The following is a 26,569-nucleotide window of genomic DNA, read 5'->3' on the forward strand; positions in this document are numbered from 1 at the left end:
CTGCAGCTTGTTAGTGAATGGTTATGCAGCGATCCTCCAAAATGGCAGACTTGCCTGATGGTGTCTTCATCAATGGCGGACTGTGGTCACCCAAGAATGGGAGCCGTTCCACCAAAGTCCGACCACACTTGAACTGACGGTGCCAGTGCTTGACTATGTCATACGATGAGGCATCCTCCCCATAGTCCCTTTCATCTCATCGAACGTCTCCCATGGTGTGCGCCCTTTCAAGTACAGGAACCTGGTGACCGCTCTGCATTCAACTGGTTCCATTATCAGACGTTACTCCATGTTAGCACCCGTAACAGAGAAACCTTTAGGAACTCAGAGCTACAAATTACCACGTTACCTATGGAGAGAGGTATCATTATACATGTCCAATTTCATCCTCCTACGATAGCCATAAGTGGGTCAGGGGAAATCTTTAATGAATGACCCTTATAACTCACAGCCTTGTTGCGAGGGGAACAAATGGGAAATTGGGGAGCCACGTACACCACCTCAATTTCTTTGAATAACAACAAAAACCCATATTCCCCTCCCATGGGCTGAAAAGCAACTAATAAACTCTTCCTGTATATTGCTGCTACAATCAGTTATCCACTGGTCCATCCCATTTGCCTAGAGAAAACACACACATACCAAGAGATTGGATAGCAACACAATGAACATTTCTCTCAATTCCACTATCCCCTGCTCTACTGTAAAAACAACAAACCTTTGGACAACTTTATATATATGAAAGATTAGCATCTGTAACTATATAATCTGTAATACAGCATAGGCAAAAAAAAAAAGAGATGAATAGATACTAGAAATAAAAATGCTCACAAAACCAGGAAAGAAGACAGCTCCCCACCTTCCATGCTTTGATTGCTACACACCAAGTTAGGGCAGCCTTGCCAACAACTATCCATATTTATCTCTGAGCTATAAAACCCATTTATAAGTAAAGGAAAGATTAGTGCATAAGGATCAGATCAATCGTTAACCTTTTGTTTGCAATGACAGGATCATGGAAGGGAGTGTGCATTTAACAATTATGATGAAATGCTTTTTTCCAAAACAGGAAATGAATGGTTCTCGTCTTTTTCATGGCTCTTCTTGAGAGGCTTTTCACATACAGTATTTCCAATAAAATCTGTTCAACAAAACCACAAATGCACACCTTTTCAGGAATGGACAGGTATGACTCTCCCAGACAAATATCTTTGGTAGGACTTTGATTTCTCTTTTCATCTTTTATGCTAGTTTGAGCCCAGGTGCCTTAGAAAATATATTGGGGTTTATTTTTCGTAGGTTGGGAAACCTCAGGTCCTTTCCCCACTTCTTTCTGAATATATGATGGGAGTTGTACAGGCATTTGTACACACATGGATGGCAGAGGTGGGAACATCATGCTGGATGGGCAAGGAGAAACTATGTTCACTGCCTTCCATGCAGGCAGCCAGTGGCTGTTGCTTCTCAGTGTCTTGTGTAGGTGCAGTATCAAATACTATTTTCATTCCATTATAGGCGCTTAGGACTAGCTGAACATGAAAGACACGCTACATTTTCAAGAGTTTTTCAGGATGTTGTTAACGCAGCTTGGGCACTGCGTTATTAAGGGATTTCCTTCTGCTATATACAAGGTCCCATTAAGATCAGCTAAGTCAGGCCAGCTCCAAATTCTGGCACTGTTAGATCCTTAGGGTCTTGAGATTGGACATCTTTAGCATGGAGTTCTCTAGACAAGGATGCTCCCTCAGCTTCCAATAGCAGCTTATAACTATTTCTTTATTTTTTGAAACCTCTTGTCCAAAAGTATGGGGTGCATTTTGAATTACCCCTATTTGTTCTTACACCCACCCACATTCAAAAGGCATGTTTTTACATTTTAGCATTTTAAAAGTGTATAGTCCAAGACTCACTCTCTCTCTCTCTCTCTCTCTCTCTCTCACTCTCTGTATGTGTGTGTGTGTGTGTGTGTGTGTGAGAGAGAGAGAGAGAGAGAGAGAGAGAGAGAGAGAGAGAGAGAGAGAGAGAGAGAGAGAGAGAGAGAAAGTAATTTTTCTTAGGTCACATTCCATTGCTTCACTTCATTTCAGTTATGTAGTTTTTGCTGTTTGCAAAAGATGTGACCTTTATGGTTGGTCCTTTCAATTTTTTTTACATTTCTACATATTTAGACAAAGATACATTCCTACTTCGGAATACAATGAAAATGAAAATAGGGCAACAGAACAGCAGGAATTTCTCCACTGTAAAAAGGGCAAGGGCTAGAGACTTGGCATCACAGTTATGACTGTAGTATGTTCTCAGATGAACAGTTCACAAAATAACTCTTCTTATTTGTAAATGATTCTTTTGCTTGTTGATAAGATTGTTCATAGCAGGGCCGGCCCACCAATGAGGCAATGTGAGGCAGCCGCCTCACATGGCAGGATCCAGAGGGGCAGAAGATCCCTATATAATCTTTATTCCACCCCTTGTTCCTGATGTAGATCTCCACTCTGTTGGGAAATTCCATTCCACCTTTAGTGCAGACATGGAACTGTTGCGTGTCACATGTCTGTTTACATACCAGCACAGATTGCTAGGAACTTCCGTTGTATAGCTTTTGCTTTTGTGACTCTCTCTGAGGAGACGGACGAGAGACAACATGTTTTCTTTGCCCTGATTTATGCTTAATAAATCTGCTTGTTATTATGCTTTCACAAGCCTCCTCACACCGCTTCTGTTCGTGCAGCGTGCTCTGCTAATTTAGTGTACTCAGACTTTTGAAGTCTGGGTTGCTGGTTTACGTTGCACCAGAGATCGGGGGATCGTCCAGCGTGTCGGCTGGAAGGGCATGATCAAGCTGGGGGCTAGCCAGCTGGCCTCTTGACCCCCTTTGGATGCTGACACACTCACCCCATCTTCCCTGACAGGGAGGGGGTGCCATTTTGTGGTTTGCCTATGAACCAGCCCTGGTACATAGAAAGCAATTCTATAGAGCTTGGAGGTGGGGAAGGTGCGGGAAATGACTCATCACTACCTAAAGGCTATTTGGGCCCCCGCAGGCTAGGCCAGAAGTTGGGCAGAGCCTTTTAACAATCTTTCCCCCCTTTTCATTTCCCTGTTGTTGTGTGTCTTCCCCCCACCCACCCCACCCCGCTTCTCCCTGGTCCCACTGGTTATTGGGAGCTAAAAAAAAGTATGCCAGTTCCAGGTTTGGCTTAGTTGTCTCCCATTCTAGGGCCACACCACTGGGTCCAAAACCACCCCTGACACACTCCCCAAATTCCCCATTTTGACCCCCTCACACTAATCTCAGAGCACCAAGAATAAGCCAACAAAGATAGTGGAGCTTTCTGTGAACACAAAAGAGAGGCCTCTGCATGTGGACCACCCTGTCAGAGTGTAAAGAGGAGGATATGACCATCCTATGGCCCCTGAGACCCTGAGACTGCTCCATTGATCCATTAGTGCTCTACCTAAGAGCTGCAGAAAACTCAAGCTGAATAAAATGAAATAACAGCATAGACCACTTCCCCGCTTTTTAAATGAAACTACAAATACTAGTAGAATTTATTTTGCAAAAATGCATACTGAACCTCTACCTTTCCCCCAAACACAGAACTTTTGAGACATTATTTCATTCATTTTTAGGTTTATAAACCAGCTCCTAAACTCCTAACAATGGGTAACTTATTAAAAACAAAATGCACCTGGGAGCAAGTTCTATTAACTCAGTGGCACCTGCTTCTGCTTAACTCATAGGACTGCACTGCAAGTTTATTTTCTGTCTGAGTCTTACTTTCTCTAATACTGTATCAAGAGTGACAAATACAATCTTTTTTTTCTTTCCCTCCATCTATTTTTTCTTCTTCTTTCTCTTCTTCTTCTTTCTCTTTCTGCTCTAATTTAGATTAGTTTTTTAATCTTGGTAAAAAGAGATCCAATATTAATCTTTGTATTCCCCCCCCCCCAAATTTTTTCCAATAAAATTTATTCAACAAGAGAGAGATAAATACAATCAAGCAAGGGCTGAGGCACCGCTCACTCCTCAACCACGAGCACAAATTCCAGTCATGGAACAGAATTCCATGCTTGGGGATCAGGGCCGTCTTTAGCACATGCGCCGCCACAAAGATTGGCCCAGCGCCACCAAATTTAGTTTAGCCGCCCCCAGTTGTTGAACTTTTTTGGGAAGGGAGGAAGCCAAAGTTGTTGACCTTTTTGTGGGGAGGAAAATCACTCACCTGCAACAACGACACAGCGAAAATAACTGCTTTTGTTTCCTGACTCGTTGGGAATATGTGACACTACAGAGTAACAGAGCGACAGATGGGGGCGGGGACTTTTGCTCCATTGCTTTTCACTGCCGCCGATCGAGAGCACCAGGATACAGTAGGTATATATTTGGCTCCCCCCCCCCGAATACATTTGCCGCCCCCCAGAATTCGGCGCCCAGGTGCACCATACCCCTTGCACCCTCAGGTAAAGATGGCCCTGTTGGGGGTGGCCAGCAGCCCATCATCCCAAAACCAACATAATTCCTACCACTCCTGGTCCTGCCACTCCACACACTGCCCTGGCCTTCCTACCTGCCTACTTGGGTTAAAGAAGGATGGTGCCCTTTCTCTGCGTTGGGGGGGGGATGTCATAATGCAAATTCTTAAAAGAATAATTGAAAATCAAAGAGATTCATGTACATGATTTAGTAAAATGAACAGAGCATAAGCAAGTGTGTTTGTGTATGTGTGTGTTTTGTGTCCTCAATGTCGACAATTCGAAATCTGTAGCCTGCAGCGGAGAGGTTGCTCTGCCTTGGCACAGGAACATTCGGAATCTGTCTCAAATGTTATTTTGCTCTTGTAAAAACAGTATTGTGTAACATGCATTGCAACACTTAGTTGAACCTGAAGTTCCTCGAGTTGGGGGATAATTCACATAATTCCCCTGTTGATAGGACTATGAAGGTAAAATTGAGGTTTACTAAATGAAGCTGCATGGCAAAATGTTCATCCTGATTGCTTTACTAACAATCCAGGCCTTTACTCAGCTCCCACACGACATGCATCACATAGTAAATAAGAGTGGCAAAGCAGTTGCTTCACTATTACATGTACTTTAGCAGTGACTGACTAGGACTACGTGCTGTTGCAGCAATAATTCTTCTTGCCTTTGTATAATTCAATGCAATGGTTTAATTACAAATGGTTCAAATTTGCTAGGAATTAATTTAGATCCTGACTATTTTTCTTCTGGCTCTGGGGTATAGCAGTGCCTAGCAGAACTAGCATTTTGAAGATACAGGGGTTTGCTGAGCCTTTTGTTTTGGTTTCTGTGCTAGAATGCAGGCAAAGATGAAATCAGCTGCTGGGTTGGAAGTGAAGTGAGCCCTCTCAAAAGGTGAGGCCATGATCATAGTTTTGAATCTATGTCCTATGTGAAAAGATCAAAGCTGAAGAAGGAGAAAGTATAAAACCTAGGGATGGATTTCAGTTTTCCGTTTTCCTAATCTTAAATTCAGTTCTCCACGTTTCCACGTCGGTCTGCAAATTTTCTTTTAAAGAGTCTTCATGATCATTTATTGGCATTTTGGCGCAAATTTCTCCTAATATACACATTTTTAATGCAATTGTTCCTGATGTACATAGTTTTGCAAAGCAATATCCTCTGATATATTTTGTATGCTATGTTCACTCCCAGTACGTTTCCGAGCACAATACAAAGTGTTGGCGCTGACCTTTAAAGCCCTAAACGCCCTTGGTCCTGTAAACCTCCATCCCCATCGTTCAGCCCAGACACTGAGGGCATTCCAGTGCCGAAGGCTTTTTGGCGGTTCTCTCGCTGAGAGAAGTGAGGTTGCAGAGAACCAAGCAGAGGGTCTTCTCAGTAGCGGCACCTTCCCTGTGGAACGCCCTCCCAGCAGATGTCAAGACAATAAGCAACTATTTTACTTTTAAAAGACATCTGAAGGCAGCCCTGTTTAGGGAAGTTTTTAATGTTTAATGCTGTATTGTGTTTTTAATATTCAGTTGGGAGCCGCCCAGAGTGGCTGGGGAAGCCCAGCCAGGTGTGTGGGGTATAAATAGTAAATTAATAATTAATAATAATAATAATAATAATAATAATAACATATACACTTTTATGCACATTTTAGTATATGAATTTTTGTACACATTACTTGGCTACGGAATTGCATTACAAAATTTGGGAAAGTTCGAATTCTGCATGATGGCTGTGTTTTGGATCACACATTGTTTCAGAAATTATGGATTAGCTACTTTTGCCTTTAAATGTGAATGAAAGATGCAGGATAACGGTATACAAAATAAACAACTCAAGACTTCTATGTTTGAATTAATTTGTATAATTTATGCAAGTTCCTGAGCTTATATTAGCACTGAGTATTGATATTCAGCACATATGCAGCATGGGTAAAGCAAGAAAGTAATTGAGAGAAAATATCTGAGTTATGCTAATATTGTCTTTGAATATATTGTCCAACTTGGATTCCTCTGTCTACTTCAAGCTCAGATTGATGCTCTCTGAACAACTTTCATGCTGCTAACCTTATATTTAGATACAGTACATGCATTGCAAAAAGAACCCTTCATTAACCAGAGGGCCCAATTAGCCCTCTGATTTCTCAATCTTTATATGCATTGGGTGGGAAAGAGCCAACATACAGAAGCATCTGTGGTCTGAAGACACAGATCAAGGGAGCCATTTAGCTGGCTTGCTCACTAAGAGCCCTTCTTAGTACAAGCATCTCAGCTGATACCTTGGGACCCTGCAGAACTGAGATGTTTGGCTTTCTGGGCATGAAATAAGAACTGAATCCACAGTGAAGCAGTTGCCCACATCAAGGCTATCCATGCCAGGATTTTAGGTGATGCAGTGAAGCAACAAGGGGACTTTCCCAATGTCTGTTGAATGCTTGCTTATTATAAGTAGCATAGCGGGGAAAAGTAGCTCATCTTCCCAAAAGGTCCTATGTGTACCATTCTCAGGAACTGCTAGGGATAGAAATAGGAAACCACAGGCCTACATTCTGCTGCCCCACCCAGTGAGTCACTCGGGGCTGTAAAGGGAAAGATTCCCAATCTCTATGAGCAGATCTGCTATATATCTAAAGCACACCTAGCACACATTTAAAGCACACGTCTTCCCCTCAAGAAACCTGAGAACTGTAGTCTGTTATGGGTGCTGGTAATTGTAGCTCCGTGAAGGCAGCAGTGTCAGAAGCTGTGGCAGGATGGGGTGTGGAGGGTGAACAAAACCTGCTGCACCAGCCCAGCTCTTGCCGCCACTGGGCAGGCACGGGGCACAGAGGGTTCACAGGGTCACGCTGTACCACCTGCCCACCCACACATGCAAGGGGGGAGCCCGGCCGGCCAATGTGACCCGCATACCTGCCAAATTGCTGTCAGAGAAATAAGGGACCGGGCCGGAAATAGCAGGCCGGAAGTAGCGCTGCCACCATTTTGGAACTGGGCAGAGCATGCTCAGAAGTGACTTTTGATGCTGCTTTGCCCAGTTCCAAAATGGCCGTCGCGCCAGAAGTCGCACTGCAGCCATTTTGGAACTGGTCAGAGCAGCATCAAAAGTCACTTCTGAGCATGCTCCGCCCAGTTCCAAAATGGCCACCGCGCCAGAATAAACAGGGGAAAAACAAAAAAAATCCGTTTTTTCAGCTAGGAACAGCTGGAAAAATGGGGATTTCCCAGGGAAAACGGGAGACTTGGCAGCTATGGTGACCCGTAGTGGGTGCATCCCTCCAACACTAGCCAGGCGGCCATTCAGCAAAGGGGCTGGGGTTGCGTCGGCAAGGTCAGGACAGGCGCCAGGGCCATAGCTGCCAAGTTTTCCCTTTTCTCGCGAGGAAGCCTATTGAGCATAAGGGAAAATCCCTGTAAAAAAGGGATAACTTGGCAGCTATGGCCAGGGCCGAGAGACCCCCAGCAACAGGCAGGGCACTATGGGGATCCCGGGGGGGGGGGGATGCCTGGTTTTCACCTCCTCAAAATTGTACACCTGGGGTTATGGCACCCCTGCCCCTCCATGCTACACCCCTTTGCGAGGGGAAAATTTAGGCAAAGTCATGTGTTCTGGATATGCAAATGCCCCTCCACATGTACCAAATTGTCAGCCCTCCCTTCAGTCCTATATATTTTTTAAAAGCACATTTCTCATTAAAAACAAAGACACCTTAAACCAACACCCCTCTTGGGTGTTTTAATGCTAACTTTTGAAAGAGGTAGCCCTGTTAGGCTACTTTCCCCTTGGGCAGTCTAGAAAACGTGAAATCATCTGTTTCAAGGATCCCTACAGGGAATATCTGTTTTTATTTCACACTGTATTTTCAGAGACCTGTGGTCACTTCATTCTGTAAGGGGCAACCTGTGCCGAGATAAGGATTGAGTATGAATAAGCTCATCTTGAAGCACAAGCCAAATCAGATGTTTTGTTTTAAAACTGCGAGATAAGGAGAGTTAACAAGCTCCCCTCATTGCAAACTGCAGATTCTGCAGATGTGCTCAGGAAGATCAAACTTCAAAGTAGAAAGAACTAGTGTCAAGGCAGGGAACTCTGGTGGAGGAGAGGGGGAAACACGGCAGAGCTATATTTTCTAGGGAAATGTGCTTACTGCTTACTCTGCTTTGAAGGGGGAATTCATGGGTGTGATGCTGCCTTCTTTCAGTCTTCCCAAAGGCACTCATTACCGAGCCCATTCGGAGCAAGGAGAGGTTGGTGTGACTTTACCTTCCTTCCTCTCCTGCCTGCCTGCCTGGTCGTCCCCCCCCCCCCCCGATGAATAACAGCAAGCTAACAGAATTCTTAGCACTGTTGACAAAAATACAGCTTCCAGGATTCATTGAGAAAAGCCGCAATGCACACCATTCATTCCTGGACCCACTTACCTGACAGTAATCCCCGCTGTAGGAATGTATAGGATTGCACTGTTTCTCCAAATTGACAAGTCTCATTTGACAACAACTAGAAATTAAATCTTTGGTACAGAGCTTTCCAAACTGTGTGTCATGACATGTTAGTGTGTTGGCTGCAGTGTGTGGATGTGTCATGTGAATGCTCCCCGCGTTCCTCCCGAGGCTGGAAAGGGGTTAGTTTAACCTCCAGTTTACTAGTAAAACTGAATTACTATGTTGCAAAATGATTCATGTCTAAAAAGTGTGTCACCAACATGAAAAGTTTGGAAAGTTCTGCTTTAGACTCATCAGCCCAGGACTGATGGTTGTTCTGCCAGTAGAGATTCAGCAGGTGCCTTCTATTTCAACATGACCAGCCCTCTCCCTGCCATGGCCTGGCTGCATGCAGAGGAATGATGGGAGGCACCAGCTGGAGAACCCCCAAGGGAAGAAGTCTCAGAATCAGGGTGGTGGGAAAACAATGAGTGGTTAGAGGGAGAAGAGGGAGCGGACTGGGAGGAGGACGTGTCGAAAGCTGAAGAGCAACAGGATTTAGTGAGCAAAAAGAGCCTGTGGCAGAGGGCAGTTCAGAATCGGAGGCAGAAGCGGAAGCTGGAGAGGAGGGGAGCCAAGAGGCAGAGATGAGTCAGGCTGGTGAAGAAGCCAAGGGGTCTCCCACTCCTGCTGCGAGCAGCTCCCCTCCCCTCTGGTCTCCTAGAGGCAGACGAGGTATGAAGAGGGAGGAGCAAAGACAGACACAATGACAGCATCTCAGATTGCTTGGAAAGGAACCCAAGGAGGAGGATATGGGGACCTTCAGTCCCCACAACTGCCTCATAGGGGACAAGATCTGCCAGGACGCGTTCCTGTGCTGACTAGGCCTGGCCTCCTGACAGGGGCGTAGCCAGGATCAAAACTAGGGGGGGGCAAGCCATGGTCGTTCAGGGGCGGGGCCAAGGCACGGGAGGGGAGGGGCCACAAAGCGGGAATGTGGGCGGGGCTACAGGGCCAACGGGCCCGATGAGATTGTGGCGGCGGCGGCAGCGGCCACCTTGTGCTTCTGGGGCTGGCAGCGTTGGCGGCTACCCTGCTTGACTGGAGAGGACGGGAGGGTCGGGCAGGCGAGAGGGGGTGGCAGGGCAGGCGAGGGCGAGGCAAGGCATGGCCACAGCCACAACGGCTCTGAGGCGTTGCTGCATATCAGCATAATATTTCAACCATGGTTCAAGCCCCACCTTAGGAAAAAATTCCTGCATTGCAGGGGGTTGGACTAGATGACCCTTGTGGTCCCTTCCAACTACAATTCTATGATTCTATTGATATATTACCATAGCATATGCATCATTCTGCTTTCTTGAATTGTCCTACTCCTAGACATAGCAGCCAACTCCTAGAGGCCTAGGTGCCTCTCCCCCCCCCCCCAATTACTGGTAAATACCGTATTTGAAAGAGTCATTCCCCCCATGTTGATGGGCTTTCTATGTGGGGCTTATCTGCCCCCCCCCCAGATTTTATTAAGGATGGAAGAGGGAGGGAGGGAAGGAAGAAATAGAGAGGGGGATAACTCATATTTGTGGGTGCCTCTGGGTGACGCTGTGATGCTGGAACTCTGCATGTACAGGAGCCTTGTAAGCAGCTTTCTCTCTGCTTGATTTACAGCAGGCACGTCCAACAGGTAGATTGTGATCTACCAGTAGATCACTGGATGTCTGTGGTAGATCACTGGTAGGTCACTGGCACCCCTAAAAAAAGCTCACCCAAAATTTTCTTCCTCCCTAAAAAAAGTTGAACTATGACCTGAAGCCCTAAACAAAAATGGGCCTCCCTCCCTCCTAAAAGAAGCTCAACAAGTTTGACCTAAACCCCCCAAAACAGGGCTTCCCTTCCTTAAAAAAACTCAACAGCTTTGACCTGAACCCCCCAAAAGGGGGTAGATCACCCCCAGTTTTAATCTCTGTGAGTAGATCAGAGTCTCTTGAGAGGTGGCCACCCCTGATTTACAGTAGATGCAGGAGGAGGGGCAGACTGGAACACCACTGCTTTTTATAAACATCACTGTGTCTGTCAAAGCTACAGCCCCCCCTTTCTTATTCACTTCCTTTTAGCCTTGCAGAGCCACCTTAGTCAAATTGAATCCTCTGAGTCTGCACCCTCATTAAATCGCCAATAGAACTCTTAATGCTCCTGAATGCTCATTAACAAGTCCCACTTAAGAACAATAGGGTGAAATGGTCAGCTATCGAATCTTGCCTGGGGATATATGCTCCATTGTCTTAACTGCTTAACTACTGGTAGCCACTTTGCTTTATTTATTTGATGTGTTTTTGTTACAGCTGTGCCCCCCCCCAGCAAGCGGAGACTTAGCTGCTCTTGCTAAAGCAAAGCCCTTTCCACTTCAGTTTTTGGAGGGGAAAAGTGCTGGTTATGGTCTGTAAAATACATTAATTTTTTGCTTCTGGGGGGGGCAACTGCCCCCTCCTGCCCCCCCTTGCCTACGCCCATGCCTCCTGAGCTGACCTTGTTTCCTTTAATAAAGAGCTAACTTCACAGATGCTGTGTGATTTATTGTTGCCCTGCTCATGACACTCCTCAATGCACCTCTTTGCGATCCTCGTCCAAGTTACTACTTCTCCACCATTGTGTCATCAGGATGATTGACCAATCCACAATGATTTGCATAGGCCAATCTGGTAGTCCCACCCATCTCTTGGTTGAACTCTGCTGTGACCAAAATATAGTGACTACATACAGAAGGCAAAGATGAGATTATTTTTTTTAAAAAAAAAATATCCTAGCACTAGAACTGAAAAATTCTGGTTTGTATTCTGTCCTAGAACAATGACAATATTTTTAACGCAACTTGCAGTTGAACTGTTTGGTTTATTGGGATACTAAGCTTCTAACACCAGGTCAAGATTAGTTTGACCAGGTGTCCATTCTGCTACAGTTGCCAAATAATCAAGGAGAAGATAAATCAGGCAGTGGAACGGTGCCAGAATGGAACATTGCCTTCCTATTGCTTTGAGTTTCCCATACTTGCCTCACTGTTTTAATCAGCTGTTTACTTTCTTTAAACAGAATTTCTTACTCCACTCTTCTGATACATCTACTTCACTCAGAGTGGTTTACAGCAGATAAAATCCTATGTTTGTGATGCATGTAGTTAGTCATCCGTCTAGCTTAAATTTCATCTCTTTGAATGGGCACTTATATCAAGCAATTGACTTTTAGTTGTAAGTAACTAAACACATTCCATTGTAGGCTGTGACTTCAAAGACAAAGAACGTTGTGTACCCTCAAAAAAAGTTCTGATAAAATGTGGGGGACAAAAGAGAAGTTGGTATGAAATGACCCTCACAAAATGATATAAAATTCATTGCTATAAAGTATTTTACTGACAGGTGAGGCTGAAGGGAGACTAAAGCTGAAATCCTGTACATACTTGGTGTGCAACACAATCCTGTGCTTATCTACCTGGAAGTAAGTCCCACAGAATTCAAAGGATTTACTCCCAAATAAGAGGGCATGTGATTCTATCCCTCTTATTTGGGAGTAAATGGATTCCATATAATGAGTTTGGATTAATTAGTCTAATACATTGGCATTTACATATTATGATATCCAGAGGCTCCAAAAATTAGACATACAAATGTTTCAACTTTTAACAAAGAGTGGCTGCAGTCCCAAACACATTTACTCACAAATAAGTCCTGTAGAACTCAGAAGAACTTTGCTGTGAGAAAATAGGCTTAGAAATGCATTGTATGAGGTTCAGCATCAGTTAATATAGCATTTTTTGCCAACTGAAAATCACAATAATAGAAACATAATAAATGGAATTGATGGTTAAGTATTGGCTGGTACATAGGAACAATCAATGTTCAGTAGCTCCAAAGTAGGTTTTATTTATTCTAGTTCAAAATCCCAACTCTGGAGTTCAGACATTCTGAATCACCAACACATCACAATGGTTGTGATAATTGCATTTTGATTTGTAGCAAGGATACTTACAATGGAAGTGATACCGTGCCTGAAGGTTCATCATTTGGTGGTGTAATTAGAAATCAGCATGCTTTTTTCCTTCCTTGGATAAAGTAGTATTGTATTTCCTTCCCATTCCTCCAAAAAAAAGTGATTCACTTTGAGCCATTTCCTTCAAATAGCATGTCTCATTCTTAAGTGCATGCAAATTTTGTGTGCTTGTATTTCCTTTCCTAAACAATCACAAGTCAATAAGCCATTAGTGGTGTTAAATCTATCACATTTGCATGATGATTTACATCTTCCAGGCACTTTACAAGGGATACTTGATTTAACTGCAAAATATTCCTCATGGAAGTGCCTCTTTCAAGTGTCCCTCACGACAATGGGGAAAAACACAAATAGGAAATCCTCCAGAGGAGATTAAAAGGCAAGAGCTTGTGCACTTGATCAGAAAAAAATATTTATTTTTACTTCCTACCCAACCATTATTCATGCATAAGGCGTGCCTGTTCTGAATGCAATGCCATTGCTACTGTAATAGTATCCAAAGAGTTGTTAGAGACTCAGCGGGGTTTGAAGTACATAATATTTTCCATTCTTTAAAGGACAACAAAGATCTACATGGCCAAAGTTTATTTTTAAGATCCTGTGGTCACTAAATGAAATCACAATGTGATGCGTGTGGCCCTGAAGAACTGCTCCTCTTCTGTTATTTCATACAAATAAAAAGGCATCTGGACATTTTATTTTCATAGAAATGCCTCATTAGTTTTAAACTCCCAAACTCGCCGTCAGGCAGTACCTTTCCTAGGACCAACCCAAACAACACAGAATGGTGGCAAACTTTCAAGGCCTCCAGAACTCATCAGGCAAGATGTTACACAACACAGGGGGAGATGGGGGAGAACAAGGGAAAATAAGAAACAAAAAGTACAAAAACTATATTTGATGTTGTAGTCATTGTTGGAAGTTCAACAGCAAGGATCAATTAGTTTGTAACTTGAGGGTTAATTACATTATATTAAAGTCAGCTAGCCAAGAGGGGGTTGGCTGGGAATGCAACCAGGCAGAGTGCCATGATCCTCACTGAGGTAACGCATGCTCTGATTGGCTGTATAGTTCTGAAGAGTTTTCCTCTGTATGTTTGCTTGTATGTCTCCCTGTAATAGGGACCCAGGTGGTGCTGTGGTTAAACCACTGAGCCTAGGGCTTGCTGATCAGAAGGTCGGCGGTTCGAATCCCTGTGACGGGGTGAGCTCCCGTTGCTTGGTCCCAGCTCCTGCCAACCTAGCAGTTCGAAAGCACGTCAAAATGCAAGTAGATAAATAGGAACCGCTACAGCGGGAAGGTAAACGGCGTTTCCATGTGCTGCTCTGGTTTGCCAGAAGTGGCTTTGTCATGCTGGCCACATGACTTGGAAGCTATACGCCGGCTCCCTTGGCCAATAATGCGAGATGAGCGCGCAACCCCAGAGTCGGTCACAACTAGACCTAATGGTCAGGGGTCCCTTTACCTTTACCTTTACCTCCCTGTAATATATAACACCCAAACTAAGAAAGACAAAACCTCTCCTCAAATAATACACTGGGATTATTCAGTTTGCTCAACAAAGTGTTATCCAAAGTTTTCTCTCTGGTTTCCATTTATATTAGTTATTTAAGGGAACAAAAACTGTGTGTAATCACATACCTAGGATTCTGGAATAAAGAAGCAATGGCTGTTCCTATTTCTGAATTTACCTGATCTGTCACTAGCATCACTGCAGCTTAGGTTAAAGGTACAGGTAAAGGACCCCTGATAATTAAGTCCAGTCATGGACAACTCTGGAGTTGCCTGCTCATCTAGCTCTATAAGCCAAGGGAACTGGCGTTTGTCCACAGACAGCTTCCAGGTCATGTGGCTGCTTCTGGCGAAACCAGACCAGCACAAAGAAACGCCTTTTACCTTCCCGCCGGAGCAGTATCTATTTATCTACTTGCACTTTGATGTGCTTTCGAACTGCTAGGTGGGCAGGAGCTGGGACTGAACAATGGGAGCTCACCCCGTTCGAACCTGGGTGAGCCAATCAAGTGCTTTCCCAGTGTGTTTGTACCACATTGACCTCGCTGCCACCTCCACCTCCCAATAAGCTATTGCAAGACCAGTGGTGGGAGACCAGCTAAGCGCCCCACCCTGCCAACCACTTCTGCCCCTCTTCACGCCTGAATAGGCGCCAGACTGATTTATTGCTGCTTCCATGGGTTCAGAGGGTAGAAAAGAGAGGTGGGGTTGCGTATCACATGCATACTAATGATACTTCAGCCCAGAGCTCTAGATCAGGCATCCCCAGGCTTCGGTCCTCCAGATGTTTTGGACTACAATTCCCATCTTCCCCAACCACTTGTCCTGTTAGCTAGGGATCATGGGCGTTATAAGCCAAAACATCTGGAGGGCCACAGTTTGGGGATGCCTGCTCTAGATAGCAGTTTATTGTCCTTTGCTAAAGAGATGAAAATGTTAAGATAATCTCTTTTTTCTTTAATTGCTACTTTTAATGCAGTTCTGTAGTTCCCCCTTTTTAATCTTTGCAAATTACATTTATCCCTGTGTTGGGGGGGGGGGACTGCTTAAATATATTTGTCAAGACTTCCAAATCCACTTTTTCCCACTTTACTAAAAGAGATACCTTGCACAAATGGTTTCTGTCCACCTCTGACTTTTCCTGTTGCCAGCCTCTGAAGAACTATATCAGCTTTGGCTTTTGACTTCACTGAAGTAGAAATCTATTTATGCAGCTGGATCCATTTGTTTTCATTTAAAGAAACCGGGGAAAACCCACAGGAACTAAGAAGCATATTTTAGCCTGATTGAAGGGGGAAGAAAAGGTATAGCTTTAGGTATTGACAGGAAATCCCAATTAAGAGAGGTTGAAGAATATACATGAAATTCTAAGCCCACCGAAGTCAATGAGGAAATAAGGTGCCTGGGAGTTAAAGTGGCACCACAGGGAATTGATTTGCAAGCATACAGAGAGAAATTCTTTGTTAGGAAATCATAGGAGCTAGGGCTTAATCCACAAAAAGTGGTCCCTTCAAAGTAGGCATTATGACGGAAGGCAGGGTTGCATTATTTAGTACTGTGAGATACTTGGGGGATGCCTTTAAAAAAAAGTGTATGCCTCTCTAACATAACTGCGTACCTAAACAAATATGCTTGCTAAATTGTTAACCCCCCCCCCCCCGCCGACCATACTCACATCATGAATTCACCCATCTATTGCCAAAATTCCAGACAGTATCAAACTATTGCATTCCAGAATTGTCATCGTTGTTCTCCCACAGTTTTTTTTTTTAAGGCCTGGTTTGTAGAGATTTTTCTGAACTTGAATGGAATAGCAGCACATGTGGATGGACTGAACTCTATTGATTCACCTGGCTTGCATTCCTGCCATTGCATGTCCTTCACAATTACATGTCCCCATTCCATTTGCAGTGAGAGATTTTACTTTCTTGGGCTCCTTGATCACTGCAGATGGTGACAGCAGTCACGAAATTAAAAGACGCCTGCTTCTTGGGAGAAAAGCAATGACAAACCTAGACAGCATCTTAAAAAGCAGAGACATCACCTTGCCTACAAAGGTCCGTATAGTAGTTAAAGCTATGGTTTTCCCAGTAGTGATGTATGGAAGTGAGAGCTGGACCATAAAGAAGGCTGATCGCCGAAGAATTGATGCTTTTGAATTATGGTGCTGGAGGAGACTCTTGAGAGTCCCATGGACTGCAAGAAGATCAAACCTATCTATTCTGAAGGCTCCAATACTTTGGCCACCTCATGAGAAGAGAAGACTCCCTGGTAAAGACCCTGATGTTGGGAAAGATTGAGGGCACTAGGAGAAGGGGACGACAGAGGACGAGATGGTTGGACAGTGTTCTCGAAGCTACGAACAGGAGTCTGACCAAACTGCGGGAGGCAGTGCAAGACAGGAGTGCCTGGCGTACTATGGTCCATGGGGTCACGAAGAGTCGGACACGACTAAACGACTAAACAACAACAACATTCCATTTGCAGCCACTCTGGGTTGTATGTTGTTACTACTACTACTACAACAACAACAACAACAACAACAACATCACAAGAAAGGCTCTATCATTAGGCAGAGGGAAACATCTGTCCCAGGCAGAAGACGCTGGGATGCTGGAGGACATCTACCTGAAGCCTCCAGTTCAGCTGTCCATCTGGTTGACTTCTGCACAAGGAACTGGGGGAGTAGGTATCTTGTCTTTGCCTCAGGCAGCAAACTTTCCTGGGCCAGCCCTGAAGCTACTTCATTGTACAGAAGCACAGGTGCAGCAGTATTTTTGTTTAAATCATTTGGATGCTAGAAAAGGGAAAGAAGGTAGGCGCTTAACCCTGCAGCTCTGAGCTGTGAAGAAGCCTGCAAGCAATGAGAGGTCTTACTGCTTTCTAAGCCTCTCAGAGACCCAACATGAGTAAGGGAGATTTCCTTGTTCTTTTTCCCTCAAAAGCACAGGAAAGGGGGGATTTTTTAAAACTTACATCTTGCTGAGCTGTGGGAAGACATATTTAACTGTTCTATAAGTCTCTTTGCAGTCATACATAAGATCTGAAAGGTTGGGAAAAGGTTGGCGGATTTCCCAAGAATAAAAAAATGCACATGACAATGAACTGGGAGTGCATTAAAAACAGCAACACATCAGCATTATGATCCCTTCCCATATTTATACAGATCTATGGTATGACCTGTGGGTCCTAGAAGGTGTCAGCATGCAACAGCAGCCACATCCTGGGCATGGCTTCGATTGGCCATTTAAACCAGGTGAGGCCAGCCAATGGATCTCAAACCCTTGGTGGGTTGGGGTCTTCCCTGCATGCAAAGTCAGGCTCCAACTTGAGCGGACAAGACTGATAGTGAGTCCTATGGTCAAGAAGACGCCTTCTGCATAGAGGGAGGTGAGGGGCAAATAGGGCTCGTCAGCCTGGGAAGGTAGCCCATCTAGGAGAAGGAAAACTCTGATCCTAAACCTCCATTGCTTTGCAGGATATCTTCTAAGAGGATAAGGAGTAAGAACCCTACACAAATGCAGAGTGGAGTCCCCAAGATGGTGGGATGGTGCCTTGTACACCTCTGTCTGGCAACTCCTACAGCTAAGCTGGTGCCAAATGTATTGTTTTGAGCCCAGGACGACAATACACACTGCCCAGGCTTGCGTCCTGGGGAGGTCACTTCAGTGCTACGAATGCAGCAGTTTAACTTTACCTCCAAAGGCACATTTCATTGCCTCTTGAGACAGATGGATGCCAGCAACAATTGGCATGACCATACTTGGAATAACTGTGTACAATTGTCGCTGCATCTCAAAAAGATTGTTGCTGTATGTTTTTTTGGGAGGCTAGTCTAGATGTCATCTTTGGGGTCGCCTCCAAACCTATGAGTGCTTATCTCTATTTTCTGCAAAGAAAATAGGGCTGTTAAGTTAATGGTTCTAGTCTGTGTCTGTGAGGGAGAAGTCTTGAACTATGGTAGGCTGAAAAGAGCCTCTAAGTTGAATCCAAAGCTATGGCCCTAGGCCTCCCTGCTAGAAACCTAAGGTTATGTTTGTGTGCAGATACAAGATATGTTGGGAGTGTTAATGCTGTGCATGCACCTTCCATCTTATGCTCAGCCTGTATATATGTGTATAGATAAAACTTACAAGGAAAAAGCCATCCACCTCCAGGGACCTTCATTCCAAGGGACACCTAAGATCTCTTATCACTAGGAGATAGAGGTGCACATAGCAATACTGCGGAGCTGGAAAAGAAGCAGGAGTAAGAGGCAAACCAATATGAAGTGGGGTCTGAGAAAATAAGGGGTGCTACCAGGGATAATAATAATAATAATAATAATAATAATAATAATAATAATAATACCCCGCCCATCTGGCCGGGTTTCCCCAGCCACTCTGGGTGGCTTCCAACAAAACACCAAAATACAGAAATCCATCAAACATTAAAAGCTTCCCTAAACAGGGCTGCCTTAAGATGCCTTCTAAAGGTCTGGTAATTGTTGTTCTCTTTGACCTCTGGTGGGAGGGCATTCCACAGGGTGGGTGCCACTACCAAGAAGGCCCTCTGCCTGGTTCCCTGTAACTTAGCTTCTCGTAGCGAGGGAACCGCCAGAAGGCCCTCGGTGCTGGACCTCAGTGTCCGGGGGCAGAACGATGGGGGAGGAGATGCTCCTCCAGGTATACTGGACCGAGGCCGTTTAGGGCTTTGGTGATGGCTTTCTCATCCTGCTTGCAGGCTTCCTAGGGGCATCTCGTTCACCAATGTGAGAAGCAGGACTAGAGAAGGCCCTTTGGTCTAACCCAGCGATGTTCTTCTTGTGCTTTGAGGTTCTTTATTTTCTGCTCATTGTGTGTGACTGAGTTCACGCTGAGAAAGCACTAAAAGATTGATGTATTGCTTGGAACTCCAGCAAGTGGAAAATCAAACAAATGAACTTCTCTCTCAGCAAAGATCATAATGCACTGGCTATGAGTAATAAAGGCCAGCGCAGGTCATTACCGAAGAAGCTGAGAACATGATCACTGTTTGTGGCCTGGGGCTGCAGGACAGAGTTTCAAGTCGCAACTTGAAGCAACTCTGACTTTGTATAGGTAGCTGGTTTAAAAGAAGAAGAAGACATGAACTACTTCCTGATCATTGTATTTCAGGAGACGAACAACGTAATCCTCTACAATACATATCTTCTCAAGTTTGATGCAGGAACATAGGAAGGCGCCTTATACCGAGTCAGACCCTTGTTCCATCTAGCACAGTACTATTTACTGGCAGCAGGGGGGCAGATAGGCAGGGGGGTGCAGATGGATTCTAGGTCCTTCTGCATTCAAAGGAGAGGCTCAGCCACTGAGCTATGGCCCACTGAGTTGAATCAAGTTTACTCCTAGGTTATGGGATTGTGGCCTAAATAATCATTAGTGACATTATTGAGGCACTCGCTTCTAGATGTTTCTGATCAAATTGGGGCAGGTGATTCCAACATCAGGCAAATAAGTTCAGATTCAGTGGTACTGTGGCTCACAGGTGGACTTATCAGGTATAGCAACATATATAAGGTAAGCTCAGTTTTAAAAAGAGATTGGCATGCCTAATCTGAGTGATTTCAGTGGGTTAACTCTGCATAGGTACAGGCTGCACATGAACAGCTGGGGTGCAATGTGGGCAGTTTATTCACATGACTACTTACACTGACTAAAATGGTTTTGCTCTTATATGGCTGATATACAAGACAACTATGTTATGCATGAAAGGGTGAGAAAACGCTACAACAGGAGCACCAACTCAAGGGGGCTGATGTGTCTCTGGCCTCCTCAGTCTTTGTTGGTAAGGGGCCAGGCCCCTCAATGTTGCAACCACTGCAGTAAAAGTATTTTGCTTTGTTCAGGACAGACAGGCCCCCCCTATGGTTAGGGTGGGTGGCGCAAGGCGTGTGGAGAAACGGGGCAGGGGGGGTGCCGGAGGGATCGTCGCACCATGGCGCCCGATATGCTTAAGACGGCCCTGAGGACAGATGCACCCAAATGGCCACTGGGAGTGAGGACGACACAGAAGAGGAGGACTTCAAGAGGTGCAACTGGTGAATTGTTCCCCCCTGAATACGCCGGTCCTATCTGCATTGTATTCTTCACAGCCACCAAACCAACTTTTTACGCCAGTGCTATTTTCACTGGGGTCAATGGAAGTTCTGTCTAATTATAACTTCAGGATTTGGCCCATGTGGTAAAATGTTCAACACACTTAAACTCCAGTAATGAAATTTCACACTAGGTAAAAATATGATCTGCTCTCAAGGAGAACAATAACTTTTAGCACTGTTTCCTGCAATCACCATCCTTTGAAATGTTTTTTTTGCTAAGGCAGTTTGTGGACTATTTCCCAGGACGTTCTTCACAAGCTCACTAGAAATGTATCATGTGAGGCAGGTTCTCTGTATCCTTTATGGTATAATAATAATAATAATAATATAAAATTTATTATTTATACCCCGCCCATCTGGCCGCTGTTGATTCACCCTGTGCTATTATGTTGGGGAAGAAAATTAATATATACTTTTGTGTACTCCAACTATTCCTATTTAACAGGGACAGTCTCTGCAGCTTCTGCCATCCCTGCCCATTGGCCATGCTGTCTGGGGCTGATGGGAGTTGGAATCAAGCAGCACTTGGAGGCACTGGTGGTTGGTGCCCATTGAGAATGGTAGGGCTGGAGGTCAAGAGTAAGGAGAGGCAGAGCCAATGAGAGGTGGAGTCAACCAATTCTAGTTTTGCCCCCATCCTCCTCTCTGTTTTGTTCTACAGTGATTGAGGAGGGGAAGCTGACTTCCAGAACCACCTACTGGACTGGTTGGTTGGATGTAAGTAAGAAGAGAGGCAGGTGGGGATTGACTGAAGGCAGACCAAGGTCTCTTTCCTTGGCGGATGTTTCCCAAGGTCGGGGCATCTATAATCTCTGTTCCTCCCTATGCATCGCTCTGCTTGTCCTTGGAGTAAAAGGGGGAGGGAGCTTATCATAATAGGCAAGGCAGACTTGGGATTCTCCTGCAGCCTCTGCCATGCCTCTCCTCTGCTTCAGCCTCTGAGTCTGAGCTGCTCCATCACAGGCTATCCTTGCTCACTCAAGCCCAGGTGCACCAACTCCTAGGGGCCGAGGCAGTTTTGGGCCCCCCAAAGTATTTTTTGAGGGGGCCAAGCCCCCTCAATATTCAGGGGGAAATCAGCTCTGCCCCCTGGCTCCTCGCGGCATTGCACACATGAAAAGTGTTGCCCACTCCTTCTCTAATGGCAGGGCCGGCCCAGTGTTGGCCTAAGTGAAACTGTTATTGAGTCCCGAGTTTGGGAAGCTAAGTGTTGTTTAAGCAGCCTGTACTGATTTAATGATGAAGAGGGACTGTTGGCAGGTATAACTTTCCATGCAGGGATGAGAAAAGCTGCAGGTGCAAAATTCCCTCTTCTGCACCACTGCTGAAGAGATCCGCATCCTGTCTTGCTTTGTATCTGGTCACTGTGTGCTTGACATATAACAAGGCCCTTAAATTAGTAAATTACTTTGCATCCTGAACTTGCCTCTGCTAGTCTTCCTAACGTCATAAAGCCTATAGGAATAACAAAGTTGCTGCTTAATAACTTAAAAACAGCCAAGAAGCATTATGCTGTCATGAAATTTCATCTTTCTTTCTTTCTTTCTTTCTTTTTACTCTTCAGTACGCAAATAAACAACAAGCCTGGCTTAAATGCATTATTAAAGGTTACTAACAGACCAAGGATATTGAATTTGAAAGTCCCAGGGAGCAAATGATAAATGCATAAATAAGATGACACGATTTGATGCAATTACTATGTCCTGAGATTCTAGAGAAAATGATTTTCAGTAATCATTTCCTTCTCAGAAAGCCTAACCAGGCAAATAAAGGGACAAATGATCTGGAGAACGGGAGGCAAGAACATTGTGGCTTATAACCTTTGTGGGGAATTCTGTACCATGGTTGGCTCAAACATTCCCTGTGGTCTACTTACCCTACAGAAACAGAAGCATCTGTCTCCGAGAGATGTGCATCATGCTAATTCATAAAACACTCAAGAGTTTTGCAAAAACAAAACAAAAAAAGAATAGAATTGCAGAACAGGAGTTTTTAATGTCTAGCATTTCCATGAGTTGGAATGCACAAAGCCTTTACCATAAATCAAATATAAGTCCATTGCAAAAACAGATCCATTTCCTGGAAACTATCACCATGATTCTTTAAGAAGGGAGGGGATTCCTCTGATGGCAGATGGTGGAGAGGTGGGGGGGAGCAATGGGGAAAGCGAATTACCCTGTAGTTTGTAGAGAGGTAAAGGGCTAAAAGAGGAGTATGACAGGGGAGAGGAAGGTGTCAAAGAAGTACAGAAGTGTTAAAGTGAAAGAACTAGGAGTTGAAGTTGCAGTCCAAACCCCAGTTTGCTGGGAGTAAACCCCACTGAATTTAATCGGACTTCTGAATGGACATTGTTGGGCTTGCACTGTTGGTTATTGTTATAGGAGGGGGGTCAGTCTGGATGATCCCCCTGGGTCACTTCCAAACTTGTGATCCTTTGACTGTGAGGTTTAACATCTACAAGAGGAAACCTGGTCAGTCTAGTTCTTTTGTTCAGCTGGCCAGTTAAGTGCTCTCAGCATCTCAAAGAGTGAGCCATGTTGCCATTGTGCTCTCAGAGGACTAGGCAATACCTCCACTCCGCCCCTTACCTACCTGGGTGCAAATTCATCCTGGGATATAGAACAATAGGCCAATGGAAACTGTGTATGTGTCAGTTTTGGCTGTTGCTGGAAGCTGGAGAGACAGGGACATCTCTTGCTCAGCGCTGGACCCAAAGCTGAGTTTGGAGCATCTCTGGAAACCTAATGGAGAGGCAAGATCTATTGGAGTTGTTGATGCTGTGAGCCCTCACATTCTATGCTCAAGCTGTATAAATAAAACCATGGCCATCTCCACTGCTGCTCAGAGATTGGGGTGCACACAACATTAGGTAAGAAAAACCTTGATGTCCAAGAATATAAATAGCCTGGACTAGAGATTTGTTTGTGAATCAGATGTTGGGCTTGTTCTTCCTCAGGTTTCTGTCTTGAGAGTAGGGGACACAACCTGATTACATGCCAAGCATACCATGGTGTATTATTCAGATAATTTTCAGTTAATCTTCTATCCAAGTGTGTCTTTCAATTCCAGGTTGTAGCGTGGTGGGCAGGGGGATTATTATTTCTTTACTCTGTTTCTCAGCAAGGACTCCAGTCATTTATTGAAATATTGTCTCAATTCCTTTGTTTCACCAGGGGATAACATTTTATTCAGCATCTCGTTCAGGGAGGGGTGTGTCATGTTCCTGGACTGAGGAGTCAGTGGACCAATTTCAAACTATGATGGTGTCCAATTATGGCTAGCCAGCCAAGTACAAACCGTGAGTTTTCAATCATGCCAAACTGTATTCAAGTTTTTTTTAGCCATGGCTTGAGGCTATAAAGAAGGTGCACAAAGAGTCTGAGGTTTGGCAAAAGGATTTCCACTGCAATTATTTGGATTGCAATCTGATAATATTATATTTCCTACATCAGGGATGGGGATCCTGTAGCCTTATATGTCCAAATGCTACTCCATTGCAAAAGCAATCTCTCACGCTGTTGCTCAGACTGTTAGTTTGTTATGTGGAGAAGCTTTCTACCTTGAAAGGAGGCAGAGAAAAGCTTGCAGTCAGCAGTGGCACAGCCCTGGCAGGTTTACTACTTCAGTGACAACCAGGCTTTAGGTATAGGGTGGAAGGGGAAGGCACTGAACAAAATATTCCTACAGTAATCCATAAGCTACACCAATGACAGCTTGCACATTGTAAATGAGCTAATTACCCTTTCTTCGTTAATGCCATTTTCCCATAATCAAACTGCACAGCAGCGGATTAAATGCCAGGGATATAGAAAAGTATAATGTCAGCCATTTGACTTTTTAATACCAACCAATAAAGCAGATAACGATATTTCTCAAATGCACTCGTGAATATCTTGAGTACTGCGAGTAGACCTTATTGTTAAGGTTATGCTTCCACTTGTACATGAAATTATCCCTAGTTAGTATTCAGCTGCTGTCAGTTCAGGGTAATGCACTTGGATATATGAACTAAAGACTTGGCCTTGCAATTATTATTTAGGTCAGGAGAACTTTACGGAGAAGAGCAGTTCCCAGCTACTAGGGCAGGCTTCCCAACCTGGTGCCCTCCAGATGTTTTGGACTATAATTCCCTTTTATATCCTAGGGTGCCTGACCAGAAACAGATTTACTTACAGGAAGGTGGAAAAGCTTGCTGCTTGAAATGGCAAGGTGGAAGGGCATTACCTGCACATAAGTTCATTCACATGTAGGTGCTACAACCTGTGTGTGAAATGGCATTATAGGAAATCTTGCAAACAAGTTTACTTACTTGCATCTTGCTATTAGGTTTGAAGCAGGCAAGGTTGAAATCTCACAAACTCTGCTCAGGCAGGAAAATTAGCACGACTTTCATAGTAACATAGCAACTTTTCCATTACAAATTCAGATGAGTAAATTGTGTTAGGTGGCTCAGATACATGAGCCCAAGTGACATGTTGTGGGATGCAGTTATTTAGGACAGTGTTTCTCAACCTTTTTTGGGCCACGGCACACTTGTTCCATGAAAAAAATCACGAGGCACACCACCATTAAAAAAGTTAAAAAATTTAACTCTGTGCCGCCCTATATTGACTATATAATTATGACTGTAATTTATTCTGTATCTCTTCCTCTCCCCGCTTTTTAAATACCAGTAAATGAAGCCAAAAGAGAGACAACAGTGCTTAAATGCACAGATGTTTAAATGCACTTACTTGCAGGCATGCTAAGGTAGATTTCATTCGGAGGGAGGGGAGGAGAGGTGGAGAGAGGGAGAAGGGGAGGGAGCGCAGCCCAGAGCCGGCTCCACTCGCACTCTATTGTTCCAGGCACCAAGGCGAGTGGGGGTGGGGAGAGAAAGAAAGAAGCTGCAGGGAAATAAAGCGGCAGTTGCTTACACGCGCGTAAACGGGTGCCGCTTTATTTCCCTGCATGGAGGAGGGAGGAGGGAGGAGGGAGGAAAGCTGGAAAGCTCCACGAGGGAGGAGGGAGGAAAGCTCCGTGAGGGAGAAAAGCCCCGTGCATCCCCTCTCCCTGGACTGAAAGAAAGCCGTAGCTGCTTACATGCGAGTAAGCGGCTGCTGCATTCTTTCCCTGCAGGGAGGAAAGCCCCGCGTGTCCCCTCTTCCTGCACGGAAAGCAAGCGGCAGCCGCTTACATGCGAGTAAGCTGCTCCTGTTTTCTTTCCCTGCAGGGAGGAATGCCTTGTGAAAGATTGGCGGCCGCCAGACGTCGCGGCACACCAGCCAGCGTCGGGCGGCACAGTACTGTGCCGCGGAACAGCGGTTGAGAAACGCTGATTTAGGAAATTCCTTGGAAGTATATCTTAATTTGGGGGTTGAATTTTGGCCACTCTTAATATTTAAAACAAAAGCTAATATATTTTGCCACTGCACGAATGTGTAATTTCCTGTTTCTCATTTTGACAAAAGAAAACAAACTCCCTTTGGCATAAAAAAAATGGACCACCAAAGAATAGGAACATGTTCCTTTTTGGATATGGAAGGTGATGCCCTAAAAGTGCAAAAATGTAAAATACATAAAAGTAAAGGTAAAGGTATCCCTGACCATTGGGTCCAGTCGTGAACGACTCTGGGGTTGCGGCGCTTATATCACTCTATAGGCCAAAGGAGCCAGTGTCTGTCCGCAGACAGCTTCTGAGTCATGTGGCCAGCATGAATAAACCGCTTCTGGTGAACCAGAACAGCGCACGGAAATGCTGTTTACCTTCCCGCCGGAGCGGTACCTATTTATCTACTTGCACTTTGATGTGCTTTCGAACTGCTAGGTGGGCAGGAGCTGGGACCGAGCAACAAGAGCTCACCAGGATTTGAAACCGCTGACCTTCTGATCGGCAAGCCCTAGGCTCTGTGGTTTAGACCACAGCTCCACCCACTTCCCACGTAAAATACATAGAAGCCTGAATTAAACTGGCCCCCTCTTTGCTCCAGTTAAAAAACCTGAATTATTTTCAGATATCCTCACAGTG

At 44.7% G+C, this 26,569-nt stretch overlaps 1 protein-coding gene across 2 annotated transcripts in view; it reads right to left on the minus strand.

Annotated features, from left to right (window-relative positions):
• The window catches only part of KCNK2 (potassium two pore domain channel subfamily K member 2), a 129,986-nt gene extending 117,007 nt beyond the window's left edge, over nucleotides 1–12,979 (minus strand). For both annotated transcript variants that reach the window (XM_035111325.2, XM_035111324.2), the window contains exon 1: nucleotides 12,912–12,979. In XM_035111325.2, the coding sequence (XP_034967216.2) occupies nucleotides 12,912–12,945 (34 nt within the window). In that variant the 5' untranslated portion in view covers nucleotides 12,946–12,979. The remainder of the gene's footprint in view (nucleotides 1–12,911) is intronic.
• Between the last annotated feature and the right edge of the window lie 13,590 nt (nucleotides 12,980–26,569).

Source organism: Zootoca vivipara, chromosome 3 (genome assembly GCF_963506605.1).
Source record: "Zootoca vivipara chromosome 3, rZooViv1.1, whole genome shotgun sequence".
Lineage (NCBI taxonomy): Eukaryota > Metazoa > Chordata > Lepidosauria > Squamata > Lacertidae > Zootoca > Zootoca vivipara.